Below are 20,016 nucleotides of genomic sequence, written 5' to 3'. Positions count from 1 at the left end.
AATTTTCGCAACACAAACAAACACAGAAACGCACTGCAAATTCTCGCAACACAAACAAACACAGAAACGCGCTGCAAACTGCACACACGACAACGGAAGTGTTTCCGGGGGACCGCAAAAACTGATGCACTTCATGCGCTTCATTTTGACTGTTCAAATTCGTTAGTGGAGTTGTCAGCCACACTGACTATGTCGACTACAATACATTTTTAATCATTAATCATTAAACCATTAAATGTTTTTAACGTGACACTTGTTTAAGTAAGTCGAGCAATTACTACGTCTCATAGTTTTTGTTAAACTGTTCAAATCGACAGGCTAATAATATCCTACGGACGTACGTTAAGAAAGTTAAAATAAAGTTATAAAGCAACTACCTTCAATGTGGCTGACAACTCCACTAACGAATTTGAATAGTCAAAGTGAAGCGCGTCCCAATCAGGTGCATCAGTTTTTGCGGTCCCCCGGAAACACTTCCGTTGTCGTGTGTGCAGTTTGCAGCGCGTTTCTGTGTTTGTTTGTGTTGCGAGAATTTGCAGCGCGTTTCTGTGTTTGTTTGTGTTGCGAAAACTTGCAGCGCGTTTCTGTGTTTGCTTGTGTTGCGAGTATTTGCAGGGCATGTGTCGTCAAACTAACGCGAATGCTTTCTGAATTTGCTTGTGTTTTTTTGTGTTTGCATGTGTTTTCTTCTGTTGCAGCGCAGTGACACCCAGCGGCCACCGTACTTATGAGATCTTTTTAATAAATGGTTCTTTGGGGAACCAAAAATGGTTCTTCTGTGGCATTGCTGAGAAGAATCATTTGTAGCACCTTTATTAAGGGTGTAGTTTCAGATGTTTTTCCCCACCAAAACAAAAAGTAAGAAAAAAAATAGATTCACAAATAAGACATTGAGTATGAGATTCATTGTCAAGATCTCTTCTCAAACTCTAATGATGATATTTTTTTCTCAAGAGAAGTGACCCAGGAGAAAAGGTTTCCACTTGCTCTCCATTCAATCTCATGTCTAGAAGAAATTATATTTAAGTGATCTCATGTAGAAGATGCAAATTAACATCACATGGTTTTAAAATGATATTGAACCTATTCAAAAGGTTTATTTTAAAATAGTTTACCAGGAAACAATGACAGCAATTGAAAAACTCACAGCAAGACTCGGTGCTATTTCAGGTGCAGTTAGCACCTGGTTAAATATGACTGTGAGCGATTTGTGAATTAAACACATGGCATTGTGCTAAAATGCATTGTTAAAGTGGTGCAACTGTTCTTTTTACCTTTCCTATTCTACCTACTCTCGATTCTCAACAATTCACTTTCTCAGGCTAACATGTCTTAAGGATATCTTGTTAAGTTAAGCCTGACCTGGTTTCCCCATGCGCCAACAGGCATACATACAATCAAATTATCTGCATGAATTCACATACTGTTTACTATATCCAACCGGTGCGGATACACCAAATCACAAGAGCATAAGAAGAAGCGGTGAAGATACCTGAGGAGAGAGAATACAAGAATAACCACACACCTCTCAGTATTTACATCTCCACCAAGTATCGCAATGACACCGACGCCATTCAAACTTACAGCGGAGGTCTGACTGCCTTTGATTTGAGTCGCATTGTGCATTTACACGCCATTAACAGGTTCCTTCTGCTTTAAAAGAGAAATCTGGGATTTGTCATTCCTCTCATACACTTCTTAATCCCCATCTCTCTGAGCATTCATCTCACTCAAGTTTGTAGCTGCCTGCCTACCCAGCCGCCAATAAACCATGCATCCTCTCTAAGCCTTGAAAAGCTTTGAGGGAAAAGCCTTAACTGAGGATTTGCATTGTTTACAAACAACAGTTTCCGCCCAATGAGCACAATGCGTCAACACAACCTGTGCAAAAGACTGAGCAGCATTCACATGGTGACACTTTTACTCTCAAGCTACGTTATAAACATTTATGGTCTGATACAGTATAAACGTCTTCCCCGCCTCTCAAGAGCGAGTTGATACGAAAAGATGCGTGGGAACCAACACTCAATGAATAAAAGCATCCGTGGACGTTTTCTTGAACTCATTTTGAGCTCACCCACGCAGAGCGGCACACGTTGCAAATGAGTCACTTCTCCCAAACATACTTTCATCTCGGCACTTCTTCGACTACCGGAGCAATGACAAAACCGAGAGAAACCGTACAATCAAGACCTGCAGTGGGGTGAAAGTGATCTTCTGTGGATTGGAAATGAAACTCATAATAATCAAAGCTGTGACCTATGTAATGAGCGGTGATGAACCACATGCTTTAACCGCTCGAGGGAGAAACTCGCCTTAATCCAGCACCGTGGCAGCCAGTCCATAACAGCAGGCATCCTTTAAGCTGAGCAGTTTGAAGAGGCGTGGGAAACATTTAAAGAGCTCTTCATTTCAGAGCAAAAGCCTCAATTGAAGCGGAAATATTCCCTTTGAACATTAATGGATGGGTCTTTTGGCAATTTACGTCATACAAAAGTGCTTCTTGTTTTCTGGATAGATGAATTGAGTTAGTTAGAAATAAGAAATCATTCATAGGAACATCTGTGCTGGGGATGTCAGATAGTGAAGATGAGGTTTTGAATTCGATCACTGCGACTTTAAGGACAGAAGTCCCAGTCTGAAGTTGTTAGTTTTACTCTGTTGTACCTCAAGTGGTTTTATATATTTTTTCATTTAGAATTAAAACGATGTTTCTATGGATTTCCTGGAAAGGCCTTGCTGTGGAATACAGATTCAAATAAGAATGTTTTGTCACAGAACAACAGAGAGACTTTCTTTATATAAAACGATTATGTGACATTCAGAGAAATTCGTTTTCCTTGTAGACCAACACACTTGTGTTCCCAAGCCTCTAAATCACACTATCCTTATGTAGTCAGCTCTCTAGAACACATCACGTGTCAAGACACATGTCCTCAGAAGTCCAGTATGTTCTGGGCATTGTGCATGCACAATGACGTCTTCTCAGCTCCATGAGGATAATACAAACTATTCAGCAGGACTCATTTTATTAAAAATACATCTCCAAATGTTAATATTTTATTCGTACCTAATATAATTTATACCATGAGCATGACTTCAGTGATTATTCGTATTGTGAAATGTAATTCAGAACTATATTGCTGGGGAACTACCCTGCAACTTGTTTACTATGGCATAGTGTTCCTTAGGGACAGACATGATGTTGTTTCTATAGCGAGGAGTCCGTGTCACTGACATTTCGTACTGATGTCGCCTCTAGCAGCTCCATCTCTAGAATCCGGTCTCTCAGAACGCATCCAAAAATTATCCCTGCTACCGCACACAAAAACACAGATCAAAGACACATACACAAGCCTTTCCCTAAGAAAACGTCGTGAATATTCACAGTATACATCTGAATAGTTTGCGTCACGTTTATCAACGCATTTGTCAACGGTATAAAGGCTAACTAACAAATGTTGTCTCAACAAAGCATGTAAACGAGACATGTTTTGGCAAAACAGATGAATGCAGTAACAAGTTTTAGTGTAATAAGTGTAAATCCATTTTGCTATGGAAACAGATTTATCATATGATGTCCACAAAGAGTTTCCCTACATTTATTCTCTACACTACATACACCTGTTTCTATGTGTTGTATCTGCTTTGATAACTGCACTTTATTACCTGAATTATTTCATGCTGTAAAATATGATTCTGGCATTGCAGTGTAAATCATGTTGAATATTAATAAAATAAAATGTTTATTATGTGCTTGTCTTCTCCAATGTTTCTAGATAAGCTTTTAATTCATTAAATGAATCTCCAGCATATCTGCCCATTTAGAACTTAACTAGAATGGATTATAAGTATGGAAGATAGACTAGAACACTTTATAGTTTTGCCTTCCTATCACCCTTATAAAGCTATTCATGAATTGATAAGGTTTTCTGTCATTTAAATCGGAACACCTCCCCACCACTGACAATATTGTAAAATTGTCTGTAAAATGAACAGTGAAATGTTGCATTTCTACAGAAAAAAAACTAGCAGTTGTGTTAACCTAGAAAAAAACTGTACAGATTACAGCAAAATGTTGTGTGTTTTATAACCTTAAATGTATGTTTAATGGCAAAGTCTTGTATTTATATGTAAACTGCAGGAAACAACAGTGTTGATTGGCCGATGGCACCACAAAAACTTGCACATGTAAGCCCTTCCCTAGCAAACAAAGGAAACTGCTTTTTGCAGCCAGATGGTGTGGTTTTAATATCAGGCAGTGGTTAAACTGAGCCGTGCTTACCATCCAAACCTTGACCCTTTAGTGAATGTAACAGCATGGTTTAAGGGCAAGAGTTCAGTTTTCCTCCTATCGAATTATGTCGGCCGCTGTCACCTTTGGCCCATAGTGCTTTTTCAAATTGCCACTGTGCATTCTCCTGAGAAAACTACTTCCTGCCAGTCCCAATACAAACGCTTTAGTACTGACCAGATGAGGCTGTTCCAGCAATACAGCTGATGAGCCAAAACCAAATGAAGGTGGAATCACTCACCTTCAAAATAATTTTCAGCCTATCTTTATATCTGTATTTCTTTTTCTCTCTTACACAAACAGCATTGATGCGTACTGGGCCTAATGGAGTGAGTGTCCTGATATTTTTCACTTGGTTTCAACCAATTGATCAAATGAGGAGTGATGGTCCGTGGAAGGCTGGGCAGAAAGCAACATCCTGATGTTCAATGAACTGATCATCAGGTACATCAGGCAAACATCAAACACTTATGTCTCCTCAGCCACACCTGAGATCACCACCACCTTTTTTAAACACATTAGAAACTTAACTCCTAAATACAATGTACAGTTGTCTTGAAAACGTAGCTCAGAGGCATGATCAATTCTTTCATATACAGTATCTCATAGAAGTGAGTATACCCCTAACAATTTAGGTAATATTTAATTTGATCTTTTCATGTGACAACACTGAAGAAATGACACTTTGCTACAATGTAAAGTAGTGAGTGTACAGATTGTATGACAGTGTAAATTTGCTGTCCCCTCAAAATAACTCAACACAGCCATTAATGGTTAAACCGCTTGCAACAACTGTGAGTACACCCCTAAGTGAAGATGTTCAAACTGGGCCCAAAGTGTATTTTTTCAGTGTTGTTTCATAAAAAAAGACTAAATTGTGAGGGGTGTACCCACTTCTGTGAGATACTGTGATACAAAATGTGAATTTAAATTTATACTTAATTTTTCGTACTGTCAGTTTTTTGTCTTTCAGATTTAATTTATTAAAGTGTGTTGATAGATTTATTATTTTTATTTATTATGCATAACTAGTTTTAAAGAGGTCATATGGCTTAAATACGTGTTATCTTGTGTGTTTGGTGTGTTATAAGTTGCCCATGCATGTATTAGACATGTAAAATTGCTAAATTAAAGTGTCGGGACAAAAGATGCATTCTATCTAAAAGCGAATGCTCACCCAGATCTGCCTGAATGGCCTCGTGTAACCACACCCCCACGAATCTATGTCATTTTGTGGTATAACTTGACTAAGACCACCCAAATCTATACACAAGTAAGGTTGGCTTACTTGTAAATGTCATAGTATTGTCGCCGCCTCAGCCATGTCCAGGAGTCGCTGTGTGTTTCGTTGCTAAAAGAAACTCTTTTCGTTTGTCCATCCAAAAGATGAGACAACTAAAACCGAATGATTACATTTTATTTACAATAATGTTCCAGAACAGTTCAAGCTGAATATTCAAGTATATGCAGCGCATTTCACAGATGATTGCTTCATGATCCTGGTAGAGATCAAGGCTGGCTATGCATGAAAGCTTTTGTTAAAAAGTGGGGCAATTCCAACCATTACAACTTCGCAGGGACAGTCTGGCGCTTCAGATTCGCAGCCTAACGGACTAACGCGAGTTGAGTTTTTCATGTGATGGAAGCACATGTTGTTTCTTTGTTTGATCTGAAAATGCAGACACGCACGCAACGTGAACAAAGACAACAAAAGTCCTAATAATCTGTAATTAAGTTCCAACAAGATGCAACAAATGTCATGTTTATTATGGGGTTTATTGTCTTTGTCTTCACATGGCGTAACACTGGTTGATCACAAACGGCAAATCTTTATAACGTCGTATATAAAAGGTAAAACAGTTAGCTATAGTTTTTAACTATTAAACATAGTGTATTTTTTAAAAACCTTACCAATCCTTTACATCCTGCTCAAGTCGCGCTGGAAAAGTTGATGTATTGCTTGATCATCTTCATTTTCATGATCAGATCAGATTCAGGCTAGAATTGATGAGGAAATTACCGATGACATTATATCACCTGAAAGTACGATTGCTTGGGAACATGATGTTCCGAATATGGGGAGAGGTGTTACATTTCTGTCACACGCTTGCAGTATTCGACCAATCACAATGCACTGGTTAACTGGCATCATAGCACACCTTGCTTTACAGAGCGATGAGCTTTGTAAAAAATCTGAGCGTTTCAGAGACGTGTGTGACGAGAAGATACAAATATGCATGGTTTGAGGAAAATACAGCCTTTTTTAACCCTAAAAAGTGTATACACATAGCTTTACATCTAAAACAAACGATAATATTCGTTTAAGCCGTGTCATACAAGGGCCCCTCACAAAGGTTTGAATAGGGCCCCCAGACATCTAAGATTGCCACTGCTAACATTGTTGACACAGTAAAGAATAACATGAATTTAGATTTTAGCAACTATCAAATAATTTGGTCTTGAAAGAACTTAGAAGATATTTCTATATTTATTGTATTTTGGCAATATTAGAAGATTTACTTTCTTTGCTCTTTAAGAGAACCAATTGACGGTTAAAGATGCCAGTGCCAGTCTTGAATAGAAATCTCTGTTCATGTTCATACTTGTCCTTGTGGCCTGGTGTTGGTGTTTATCACAGCTACTTTAAGCACTGTGAAGCTCCATGACCAGATCGAGGGTGGAACAGGCTAGCTGGAACGTGGTAAATCATGCAGGAGGTGGCAGTCAGGCCTCTCACAGCACGCAATGTTAAATATTCATCCAAGGTGGGCATCCCACGCCAAACCTTGCTTGATGTGATGGCAATAGTAGGATCTCAAGCCATGCCAGAAGCTTTCAGCCTAACAAAACAGTGTACTGTACTGTTCTTATACACACGCTGGGAAAAAACTTCCATTTGTTTATTGTTTGTCATTTAAATTTGTTTAGGTCCTGTTTGTTTGTTAGTGATCGATTCAGTGGCATTATACTATCACATATTTTGTATATATGCAGTAAAATTGTATAATTAATCATTTTCCAATTAAATAAACTAGTTTTATATTCATAGCTGTCTTGTCTACAGACAAAATAATATTTTACACTAAATTTAAAGTGATAATCATGAGCTGTAAAACTTAATTTTAGTTTAGTTTCAGTCCTTCAAATTGTTTTGGTTTTCATATTTATTCAATTTAACCAAACGTCTCTTTATTTAGTTCATCTTTGTTTTAGTAAACAATAATCCCCTTGGTAAACAGATAAATGGAGTACAGATAACATGATTGAGAATGGAATCGGTTAATTCAGTTAAAGTCAAACTCTTGTAGACACAGGGGAAAATAAAACAGATATTTTTCTGATCACGGACAGAGACTGGAAGAGTTAATTTCTCAAAGAAACCAATCCCGAAGCAGGATCCCAGAAGGAGCTGGATAGGAGAGGACATGGCGCTGTTCTTTTATTGACTTTGGTTGCTGAAGGGGCTCTATTTCCGCCCTTCCACTCATTTTCAGCTTACAGCAAAGCTAATGCTGTAAACATCCCAGTGTTAGGCTCAAAACAGCCTTTTTCAATGGAGGCCACCTCTCTCATAAAAGTACAGTTCAATTTCAGTATGCCATTCTGAAGGACATCCCCATGAACAGAAGAAGCAACAAGCTGCCATCTTAAAAGGGGTAGTTCAACCAAAAATGTGTATTTTTAGAAAACTATCACAGGATCTGGAATTGCATACTGTACATAATCAGGGCGGATCACTTCATGCAATCCAATTATAAACATGTCAAAAAGCATTAAAGCACAATGGAGGGTGTAAAGCCCATACGCATGTAGAGACAGTTTAAGTTGCTCCGACACATAGTGAGGAACAATTATCATCTAATCTGCATCCCACAATGCATATTTCACTGCTGAATCCAAAACAAATACTATATTCTTCTGGAAGAATAATCCAGTCGGAGTTATAATCCCAAGTATCATTTTACTTCCAAGGGGTAGAATGGTAGTGGATGGTAGTTGACTTTGAAGTTCCAAAAAGTGCCTCCATCGATCATAGAACTGCTCTACACAGCTCTGTGGTCTTAAAGGTCTTATGAAGCGTTTCAATGCGTTTGTTTAAAAGAAATATCCATATTGACAGCGCTATTCACTTTAATGTCTAGCTTCCATTACCCCCCCAGGCTGCGCGTGCACTGATGCTTGCTTTCGTAGTTCCGGTGATGAACGCGGCATTTTTCAGTTTTGAGCCAATAGGATCTCGCTCCTCTATGCGGAAGCTTTTGTTACCATCATTTGTCGGAAAGCAAGCATCAGTTCATATTGAGGTTAAAATTATCACAGACTAAATCCATCCAAAGATAAAATAGCAATCTTAACCGTGTTAGAAATTGACTTCCTAAAGAAATAACGCTGATAGGTTGTGTTGGCCCTAGTAGTAGCGTCATTAGGGGTTTCTAAATAACATCCTCAACCAAGTCCAAACCTAAGCCAGCGTTTTTGGTCGTGTCCAACACCTAAGGCAGCTGTCTGTCTTAATGCATCATCGCCTAACATCATGTCTAATGATTGAGAACAAATTCAGATGAGCTAACCAAGCAAATATCTAATGACTATAGTGCCGATGTCTCAGTGGAAATGCAATTGCAATGAAAAAAAAATGAAATTAAAGTTATATTTCTCCCCAAAATAAAAAAATTCTGTCATCATTTACTCACCTTCTTGTCATTTCAAACCTGTATGACTTTCTTTCTTCTGCACAACAAAAAAGAAGATATTTTGAAAACTTTAGTTAACTGGATCCCATTCACTTGCATTGGTTTTGTGTCCAAACAATAGAAGTGAATGGAGTCCAGTGCTGTTCAGTTACCGACTTTCTTCTAAATATCTTCTTTTGTGTTCTGCGGAAGAAAGAAGGTCATAAAGGTTTGAAATGACAAGAAGGTGAGAGAGAGTAAATGATGACAGAATTTTCATTTTTTGGTTGAACAATCACTTTAAGTTACTTCATTCGACCACTCAATTATATACCATTGTTATGTTTTCACCCAACTGCTGGACCACGAGTACAAAATTATGACACATCATTGACAGGAAAGAGAACATCAATACGGCCTTATAAATCAACCAGGCCATTCTTAGTAGACAGGGTGTTACCCTTAACACTGTGGTTTGATTGACGCCTTCCTACCACCCAACATATTTCTCAGAAAGGGTCTCAAAAAGAGCCAGGGTGAGAAAGTTATTTTTCAGGAACTTTTCAAGAACTCTTTTGTAGAGCATCAGTGCACTGAGGTTGTGTGCTGCATGAATATACATTATAGATAGGATAATTCCGAACTTGTTTGTTTAATAAATGAGCCATGCCTCCAATCATAGTTGTATTTTCCAAAATTAATTATGTGTGTGTGTGTGTGTGTGTGTGCGGATGTTGGAGAAATGTGGAGTTAGGACCGACCATAAGTCAAGGGTGGACTGCTGGGCTCCATCTGTTTCCTTAGCAAGCAGCTTTAAGGAGAAAACAGGTCACCAGCTTCAACACTCTGCATGCTAAAAAGACTTAAACTTGTCATCTATTGTAAAAGAGGCTGCACCATACTTGCATAAGCCTGAGCATTTGGCCTCTCTAAAAGAGAACTTTTCATAATAAAGAGAGTATCTATACAGATGACTTGGATTTTTTTACTGTCCTACAAAGGAAAACAATTCAAAAGGGTCTGTCAACAGTTGTAACATTACACAAGTATTTATCTGGAGCGACTGGGGATACACAGTCCAAAATCAAGCTATGCAAATAAACACAGTTTCCGTTTAAACTAACATTTGCCTCTTTAGATTTATGAATTTATTAAGGCAAAATTATTTATGCAGAGTTTTTTGGAACGGCGGTCTGAAGTGCTGAGGGAGAAATCAGCCCTTTACGTGACCACACATCCAACAAGTCTTGTCAATTTAGTCTAATAGACTCAAAACTTCTGCAGATCATTTTCTTAAAAAAGGAAAATGTTGTCATTAGCAACCCTCTCTCTTATCAGTCAAAATCTTTCTCTGTTTGCTGTGGAAGTTGCTCTTTTCAATGCCTTTTTCCATAAATCGCATACTGACAAAAAGTGAAGCACGACACATCTAACACTTTTTAAGGTCAAAGCATGAACTACTACTTTCCTTCCTTTGGTCATGTCTTATCTTGCCTAGGGGAAGTGAGTCAGAACTGTGACTGGTGCCCCCTTAAAAAACAAGTGCATGAAGCCCCTGGCCATGCATGTCCATATCTTCCAGCTGGTCTGCTTGATAACATCCACATGATCCCCTGACACCTTCCAATCTGACCATCATCGGACCACCAACTGCAATGCTCTAAGAAATATCTGTCCTATATCTCCAATATTGATGAAGTAAAATCACCTTTTCACAGTCTAGTTCCTCCATCAAAATTAAGACTTCCCAATATGTATATTATTTATTTATTGTGGCAACAGTAAAAAGATCTGATCTTTCTTTATTTCTATCTTTCTTTTTAAGCTGCTTCAAGACACCCTGGAGTAAATTTTGGTCCTAAAGAGGCTTTAAGTTTAATGCAGTCATGCTAAAATTTAGTAATAGAGAGGGAATGATAATATGCTCATTTCTCTTCTAGCTTGGTTTATACTAGATGGATCTCTGAAAGTGTGGATAATATATATACTGAGAGAATGTTTATTTCACCTTTTTTTACACTGGTGTTTTTCCGTGTGTTTAAAAAATGCTATTGCATTATTGCTTTTACTGCATGTTTTTAAGTAATTCCTACAGACTTAAAACCTTTTGATTTACTGAAGCTTTAAGTGCAACTCAGGACAAGTGTAATCTAATTAAACCATCTGATTAATAATTCTCATCTGATTCATGTGTTCTAGAACACAATTCACAGAGGATCACGTCTGTAATAAGAGCAGAACGAAACGGGTACTCGTGAAACCAAGTACGACTTTCCATATGCACAAGCGTAACGATTCACTATAATATGATCCTATTGTGTACATCCCGGATTGGTTGAATGTACAGACTTTGTTGCCAATACATGCCATCTTGCTGCTCAGTTAAAAACATTGCTTTTCACCCTTAGTGAGCTACGGCAGACAGTGTGGGTGGTCACATGGATGACATGAAGTTAAACCGTAAAAGCCTGGCCCAGCTGGACTGTTTGTTTGCATTATTATACATAAAATCACGCTCATTGGCATAAATCTCCATGTTTAACTTCATATGATAATTCAGGCTGAGTTCATTGGCAAGCTGTTGCTTGGGAAGAAGCTTACTGCCTTTTTATAACAGAGATAAGGACGTTGTTTTACAGCTAATAGAAGCAGTTATTACCCATGCTTTGGTCACTTTCATCTCCAGTTTAGCAAGATCATAATCGATTCAAGGCCAATAAATTCTTGTGTGATTCTGTATTAAATCAATACCAATGTGATGTAGTCTTCAAAGCTCTTTACTATCATTCTTGAGCAGATATGGTCATCATGGACCAGAGAAGCGCTTAATATACAGTAGGCAGAAACTATATACAGTTGAAAGAAAAAGTATGTGAACCCTTTGGGCGTACTTGGATTTCTTCACAAATTGGTCATAAAATGTGTTCTGATCTTCATCTAAGTCACAACAATAGAGAAACACAGTATGCTTAAACTAATACCGCACAAACATTATACGTTTTCATGTTTTTATTGAACACAACATGTAAACATTCATAGTGCAGGGTGGAAAAAGTTTGTAAAACCCTAGGCTAATGACTTCTCCAAGAGCTAATTGGAGCCAGGAGTCAGCCAACCGGGGGTCCAATCAATGTGATGAGATTGGATGTGTTGATTAATGCTGGCCTGTCCAATAAAAAACACACCAGTTTTGAGTTTGCTGTTCTGAAGAAGCGTTGTCTGATGTGAAACATGCCTCGCACAAAAGACCTCTCAGAAGACCTACGATCAAGAATTGTTGACTTACATAAAGCTGGAAAGGGTTACAAAAGTATATCTAAAAGCCTTGATGTCCATGTGTCCACGGTAAAACAGATTGTCTACAAATGGAGAAAGTTCAGCACTGTTGCTACACTCACTAGGCGTGGTCGTCCTGTAAAGATGACTGCAAGAGCACAGCGCAGAATGCTCAATGAGGTGAAGAAGAATCCTAGAGTGTCAGCTAAACACTTACAGAAATCTCTGGCACATGCTAACATTTTTGTTGACAATTCTACAATAAGGAAAACATTAAAAAAGAATGGAACTTCTTCAACTATAGGAAACGTTTGGTTGAGGTTATTGCTGCCAAAGGAGGGTCAACCAGTTATTAAACCCAAAGATTCACATACTTTTTCCACCCAGCACTATGAATGTTTACATGTTATGTTCAATAAAAACATGAAAACGTATAATGTTTGTGCGGTATTAGTTTAAGCAGACTGTGTTTCTCTATTGTTGTGACTTAGATGAAGATCAGAACACATTTTATGACCAATTTATGAAGAAATCCAAGTAAGCCCAAAGGGTTCACATACTTTTACTTTCAACTGTACACTACCTAATTTACTTAATAAATAATTCATAATTTATTCAGATTCATACACATATATATATATATATATATATACACAGCACATAGTCAACAGCAAGTGGCATGCAGTATGATACAGGAAAAGCATGTAGACCTCAGTCAGCGAAGACTTCACATGTATAAACATAAACACAACCACAGACAGACTTTTCAAAATATATTTTTTCAAGAAAAACGCCTTCTGTATGTCAGTAAGAAATGGTTTAAGGATTAATATGTCTATTTCTTCAATTTTAAATTGTAAGATCAAGAGGAATTCCATCTTAGTTCTCTATAGCCAGACAACAGCACATATTGCATGTTACATTAGAAAAATTAAAGCATGCATGTCCAATTACAGTAAGATGAATTAAAATGCGTTAGTTCAAATAGCTAAAACGTTCTGGACAGAGCAGCCATTACATAAGTTTGAAGGGTAAAATGTTTATTATGCATTGTGCATGTCTCTAATATATCTTAATTTCATTCAAATATTAAATGGAACTTTTTAAAAAAATCTTTTTTTAAGGAAAGACAGTATACACGCAGGGAGAGTAATGGGAAATGGGATTAAAACAGGCCAAATTTCCACCTGTGTGCTGATGAACTGCTGTTATGTATTGTGCATATGTGCACCGCCCACTGTGATGCAGCATCAACTAAAACATACAGTGTTCTCAGCCACATTATCTATAAATTGCTCTTTAAATCCCATAAAATGTATTCAAAACAAAGGGTAAAGGACTATGTTAAAATCTATGTTTAAATTCTAGCATGGACAGAATTCTGCATTGACAAAAATAACAGGAAGTAATAACTATAATAGTAAATGAAATAGATAGCATTATATTTGTCAATTTAAATACAAATGTATAGCTTGAATGCATTTTAACTTAAGACACTTGAGATAAAATGTTTAGCAAATGCATACTGTGAATGCTACATACAGTATATCTAGAAACATTTCTACCAAAAGTTTGCCAGATCTTGTCTCTTACTTCGTAAAAGCTTGTTTGTTTTGTATTGTTGCTGTTTGTAATGTTTTGTTATGCCTTTCGGTAACTATAAAAGTCATACACTTTAACTAAATATAACAAAATTTGCTCAACAGTTTGACAGAGTAACACTTTGTAGCTGGGACCTTAATTGGGATACTCTATATGAGAATGAACTCCTTGTTAGTGGTGAATTTAAACACACAACACAAGGTTTCTCAACAATACGTGGAGAATGCATTCATACAACATATCCAACATATCGTCCCCTTGTACAATCATGTTTGTTAAATCCAACCCCAACCCTCCACCTGACACACTTGTTAATTGATAAATACTTTATTTGCAAAGGAAGCTATTTATAAATTGCTCTTCTTTGGGAAACATCCCAAGACTGGTGAACCTTTTGCACAGTGCCACGTGCAGCGCATGTCTCGACAACAACACCTCTAAAAGAAGCGTGCAACCGCACAATTTTCTCGCCCTCACTTCTGTCATCATGTGACGCCAAGAGGATGACATCATAAACAAAAGACAAGAAAATTGTTAAAATGGAAGAAAGTGAGCCACCAAATCAGCCTTTTAGCAGGATACAAAAAAAGATGTTATGAAAACACCATTATGAATGATGAAGCGCCCAAGCATTCAGAACGCTCACTGAGTTGAAATCTCTTCACAGCAGTGGAAGGGAATTTAGGCTGTGTGGTTGTGGCCTAGTTTTGTAAAGTGGACTGTTAAGTCATTCCATTCAGCTTACCCAATGCTGAATGCTCCTCAATTAGCAACTCAACCCTCAACCCTTGAAATGAAACGTGAACTATTCACTGTAAACATAATAGACACAGAAAGGGAAATCAACCGAGCTGTACATCAGCATCTATTCTACTCCCCTACATCTAATTTCATAAAGAGGTCTTTAAGACCGATCACAGAATACATTATCTAGGTAATCACAGTTTACATTAGACCACAGTTTTGATGGCCTTCTTCCAATACAGCAATTCAGCATCCTTTACTGTTTGGACAGCATCCAAACGCAATCCTCAGGGTCAAAGACACAGAGTAAATGGAATATCACTCTACTCAACATGCTGATCAGAGCTCATTCAGACTCTGATTGGCCGACGCTGTGAAACTGAATAGGTTTCAGTGATCCTGTTCATTACCTCTGTCACTGATGTGAGCGTTCAGTGTAACTCGTGCAAATGAACGTATTGACCAGCAAACAGAATGCACCTTCATGGGTGCGCCAATAACCTCATGCACCATAAGATGCCACCAGGGAAATGTTTGCAACTTGGTTTCACAAAAAGCTATCAATCACTGTCTAATAGCATTCAGACCTCTACGGGTTTTATTCTCAATTACATTAATAATGTATTGAAATAGAGCAAGTCAATGAATGGATAATATTCTCATAAATAATTTTGTCTTTCAAACTTGATCCAATCGGGAACTGGAATACGGGGAAAGCATTTTGTATACCATCAAATTAAAGGACTTATTCCTCTTTCTACAGTAAAAAGAAAGACATCATTTACACTATATGAATGCATGAGTTCCGTACATTTATACCTGAAAGTCATTGAGATTAACATAAATTGGCTTTTTAACTCAAACATCGTAGGCCTTTACGTTTTCAACAGCAAACAATTAGAAAACTATTGTACATTAAAGACGACAAACAACACACGGTATATGCGACCTATACCCTTCTATCTATCTCACCTCCAAATCTGTCCAAGTTGCAAGATGTGAAGGACGGACTGCAACAGCCAGATACAGAGGGAACAGGACGCCGAGCGTGTCTTACTAGTCCGGGCTGCGGTAGCGCTGTTGCTGCTGTTGGTCGTGGTGTTGCTCTTGCTGGCTGTGGATGCTTGTCTTTGAGGTGTAGTCGGGTGGGCTCCGACGTCTCCGTGCGAAGCGGAGCAGCTGAGCAGCTTCCCGTCCACGTGCGAGCAGCTGGCCGCGCCGCCGCCGGAGCTCTCCTCGGTGCTGAAGTCTTGGACGAACCATCTGAAGCTGAAGACCTGGACGGAGAACGAGCCAAGCACCACGAAAAACAACGTAAGTCCGAACCACCAGTAGTCGCGGCGGAGGTAATAGTCGGCCGAAAGCCAGATATCTGTGCCCACATCAGCGACATACACAGCCACTGCGGCGATGATCCACAGACAGTCCCAAACCGTGTATTTCTGCTGCTCCCTGCTGAGGCGCAGGCACGTCGAATTGGTACCACAGCAACGCGACTCCCCGTTGACGAAGTCCGCCTCTCCGGTTCCAGAATCCGGCTGCGATCCCGGAGCGAGCCCTTGAACCGAACCCGAGTGGTCGGAATTTTGCAAAGGCGTGAATGCTACATCGCTCTTCTTTATCTTCAGCACCCCGTCGGATTTAGCGGCCATTGTAGCAGCTTTGTCTTGTCCGCGTTCGCCTCCCTGTTCGCGTCGTCTCCTCGGCTTCTCTATTCCAGGCGAAGAGACACTGGGCTGGGCGACCTCCTCTTCCGCCAGCTACAGCGCCGCCTGCTCATAACAAAGCAACACTTCCTTTCGGCAGCGGGTACAAACCATATGCTCTCCCGTGGCTCCTACATAAAACTATGACATCATTGCTTTGCAACTCTTCTTCGGTCGCACATCATGGTGTTCGATATCCAGCTATTGCAGCACAGCCTTGTGACAACTCCACATTCACCGCTAAACGATCGTGGCTGTGGTGGCGGTCAATATTTTATCTGTGACCGCTCGACTGCTGAAGCATTTACAAACGTGTGGTTTCGAATTTCGTCATGTATTTAAGACACGTTTGTAATATAGTAGACCTACTTAAAATAACGCAAATGTATTTCCATAAAACGCTAAATTATTACTTTATTGTCGGATAAACAACGAAACAGTTTTGCAACGTTATATGCAATAAACGTGAGCGAATATCTAATGAAAGCTAATTTCCTCCAATACTGCTAACGCGTTTTCGCCTCGTGCGATGAAAGGTTCAGCACCATGGAAAGCTCCTGCTCTCAGTTCGTGCGTTATTTTGGCTCATTGAACGCTTCCCAGAAGGACCGCCATAAACAACGCGTCGCGTCGGAGGTCCGTATATCACTAAGGACGCTCCTGTGCCAGCCGGCGTATTGTGCTGGGTGGGCTAACTTGCGTCATTATTGAATTTATTGGCACCCTTGAGTACGGCATTGTATTGTCGACACGCCCTCTGTTCCCCGGCCACACATACATACACCGACTGTCTGATTTGAAAAAAAAGCCTCTGTGAGGCGCACGCGTGTACACACATACACACACACACACACTGATGTTGAGATATCGTATCGATTCAAGTCCAACTGAGGGAAAATTAGCATATTACACCAACAGATGCCGCCAGGTGAAGATCATATGAATCAAGTAGGCACGTCGCCCACAAAAATACGTTGGAATAACATAACCAAGTCTCTGACGTACGCAGCTAACACTTTAATATCTTAAAACGCGTCAGATTTGAAACTTCACAGTATCACCGACTGCGCGCGATTGGCCATTGAAACAGATGGCGTCAACATAAGTGGGCTGTCGTCAATTGCCTTCAATAATAAACCGGGAGGAGGGATGCAACAGAGATGAAATCTCTCTAATTAAGTACAGATTAGTTGTCCTGGATCTTTGAAGATAGAAGATATGCCGGTGTGCGTGTGTTAAAACACATTGTTTAAAAAAAAGTACAGACAGTAGAAAGAAGACAACAGTACAGAGATAAGTAAAGTTTTAAAACAAGAAGAAATACTTAATAAGTGGTTTTATTGGAAATGTTTCATAAGATGTGAGTCATTGATACTAAACGGATTGTAAAAATAGATTACATTTTTTTATTAATGGGTTGTAAATCAGACAAATATGTCTTAATATATGTATTTATTTGCATGTCATAATGGATGCAAAAATATGCATGTAAATACAAGATGACTGAACTGATGACAGCTGCTTCAATTTCATACAATTGAAAGAAATGAACGGCCATCAAAAATACTACGCTTGTCGCCAGAAGCTACACTGTGCTCTCAAAAAGCAACAAAGTACTGTGGGTGCTTGCTTTGATAGTTTTGAAGAAAGCAGCAAAACTAGTTCTGAGACCATGAGACATCAGTCAATTAGCCATACAGTTGGGAGAGAGATAAACGTATGAAACACATGCTGCATTGAAGTACTCAAGGTACAGAATAAATACAGCCATCATGGCTCTTCAGTGGCTCAATCCCTCACCTTGAGCTCTTTCTGTCTATGCCACCTGGTCAAGCTTCAGAAATGAGGCCATCTGTCATCATCATACATAGCAGGAGTTAGCACCAGCATCCTGTCGTGACTGCTTTAGCAAGTCCATTTTAGAGCCCACTGACGAACAGACACTTATCACCTAAACATCAACTGTGTTTAATTGTCTTAAATTGAATCTAGTCAGACTAAACCTCTTCATACTACTGATTTGAGATGTGCTTTTAAAATGCGAAACACTGCCGGTGTATTTATTATGGTTCATTGTAGCCCACTGCAATTTTTTTGTAAAACTATTTGCAATCACATATTATTTGTAATGTTTTTTTTCAGGATACTATCCGAACTATCAGAATAAACCAGATGCATTTACAGGCCAATTGCAGATAATTACACAGAGAGCTCTCTCCAATTCCCCAACAGTTAAACATAGTATTAGTTTAATTCACTCCCCCCCAAACACTTATCTCCTGCCATTCGATGATCAGGAATTCATCAGATATCATTTCCTGCTTAAACAGTCGTAAGATGGTTTGCGAGTCTAGCCGGTGTGAACTTGTGTTCACCTCGTGCTCACATTACTTAACAATCGGCTGGATTTTGCTATTGAAGACCTCAAAACACCAAGCACAATTAGCTTTCATTGCTGTTGCCAATGCAAGTTACGCATAAGCAGATCAACAACGAATAGACAAGAACAAAACTATACAAAATAGTGTACTGACAGGCAGACGCGCTGTGTAAAACTGTGCAGCCTGAACATAGGAGACCAACTAAACCAACAAATCATTTTAGGCTAGTTAAAGATGCTTGCCATAAATCTAAAACAATTTTACATAACCTAAAATACATTTCAAACTGTTTTTCTGTTGAGTGAAAACCAGGGTCTGTCTGTGGTGGTTAAGAAACGTCTGCTGTTCGGTGGAGAGTGGCCTCCCTGAGCTACCGCAATATAATTACAACTGTCTTCTCTTATTGATCTGAACAGGCTCTTTCTCAGACGACTGTACCAAGCTTTCCAGCCCTTCATACACTCATATCGGCCATTTAAAGATTCAATCTTAATGGCATCAGCAATCAGACAGTCAAACTATCAGGCTGTCCCAAGCATTCTGCAGCCTATTGTTTCAGCTCATAAATTAAATGTGTGTGCATTAAGAGTCTAGTCAGCATCAACTCTAACAAAAAAGGTGGGGAGTTTTCTATTATCCCCCAAGAGAGACTGTTTTATTAATGAGGTTTGTCTGCATTTAGCTTTTATACCTTTTGAAAGTTCCCAGCATGATAGTCTCTTTGCATTATCAGCAGCACTGGAAAATCATGTCACGGGCTGTCATCTTACAGCACAAGAAATCATGTGATCTGAATGTACAGCTGCAGAAAAACGAAGAGACCATTCATTCAATCAGCATTTTTAGATGTATCACAACCCTTCTGTTGAATTTCAACAATATCAAACCTAAGAAGTGACAAAGTCATCCAGCAGCAATGTGAAAGACTGACAGCATGACACGAAATGAAAACTGTATGAAAATCTAGCTTTTCCTAAAAACACGTATAAATATTACTGTTGTATTATAAGTGAGAATAAACTTGTTTTCTTTGCAGTATTTGAGGTCTGAAAAATACAGAGCATCGTTTCTGTTATTTTAACCTGTGCATTTAGTTTTCATTCTCTGCAAATAATACAAATAGAAACAATATTTTTCTTTGAATTTTGGAGGAAATATTGTTAGTAGTTCACAGAATAAATCAAAAATGATAAGTTTACCAAAAACACATAAATAGTAAATTCAGAAAAACAGAAAATAATTTTGAAAGGGAATTTGTCTGCAGCTGTATAGTGCCAATTGTGCACTTCATCAACATTATGTGAATTTTTTTAACAATCCACACAAAACCATAAGCCACT

At 38.7% G+C, this 20,016-nt stretch overlaps 1 protein-coding gene across 1 annotated transcript in view; it reads right to left on the bottom strand.

Moving 5' to 3' along the window:
- xkr4 (XK related 4) overlaps nt 1-17,054 on the bottom strand; it is a 45,888-nt gene extending 28,834 nt beyond the window's left edge. The window contains exon 1 of the mRNA XM_056742946.1: nt 15,562-17,054. Within this exon, the coding sequence (XP_056598924.1) occupies nt 15,562-16,241 (680 nt within the window). The 5' untranslated portion in view covers nt 16,242-17,054. The remainder of the gene's footprint in view (nt 1-15,561) is intronic.
- Between the last annotated feature and the right edge of the window lie 2,962 nt (nt 17,055-20,016).

Source organism: Triplophysa dalaica, chromosome 3, assembly GCF_015846415.1.
Source record: "Triplophysa dalaica isolate WHDGS20190420 chromosome 3, ASM1584641v1, whole genome shotgun sequence".
Lineage (NCBI taxonomy): Eukaryota > Metazoa > Chordata > Actinopteri > Cypriniformes > Nemacheilidae > Triplophysa > Triplophysa dalaica.
This window is presented reverse-complemented; position numbering and strand designations above follow the sequence as displayed.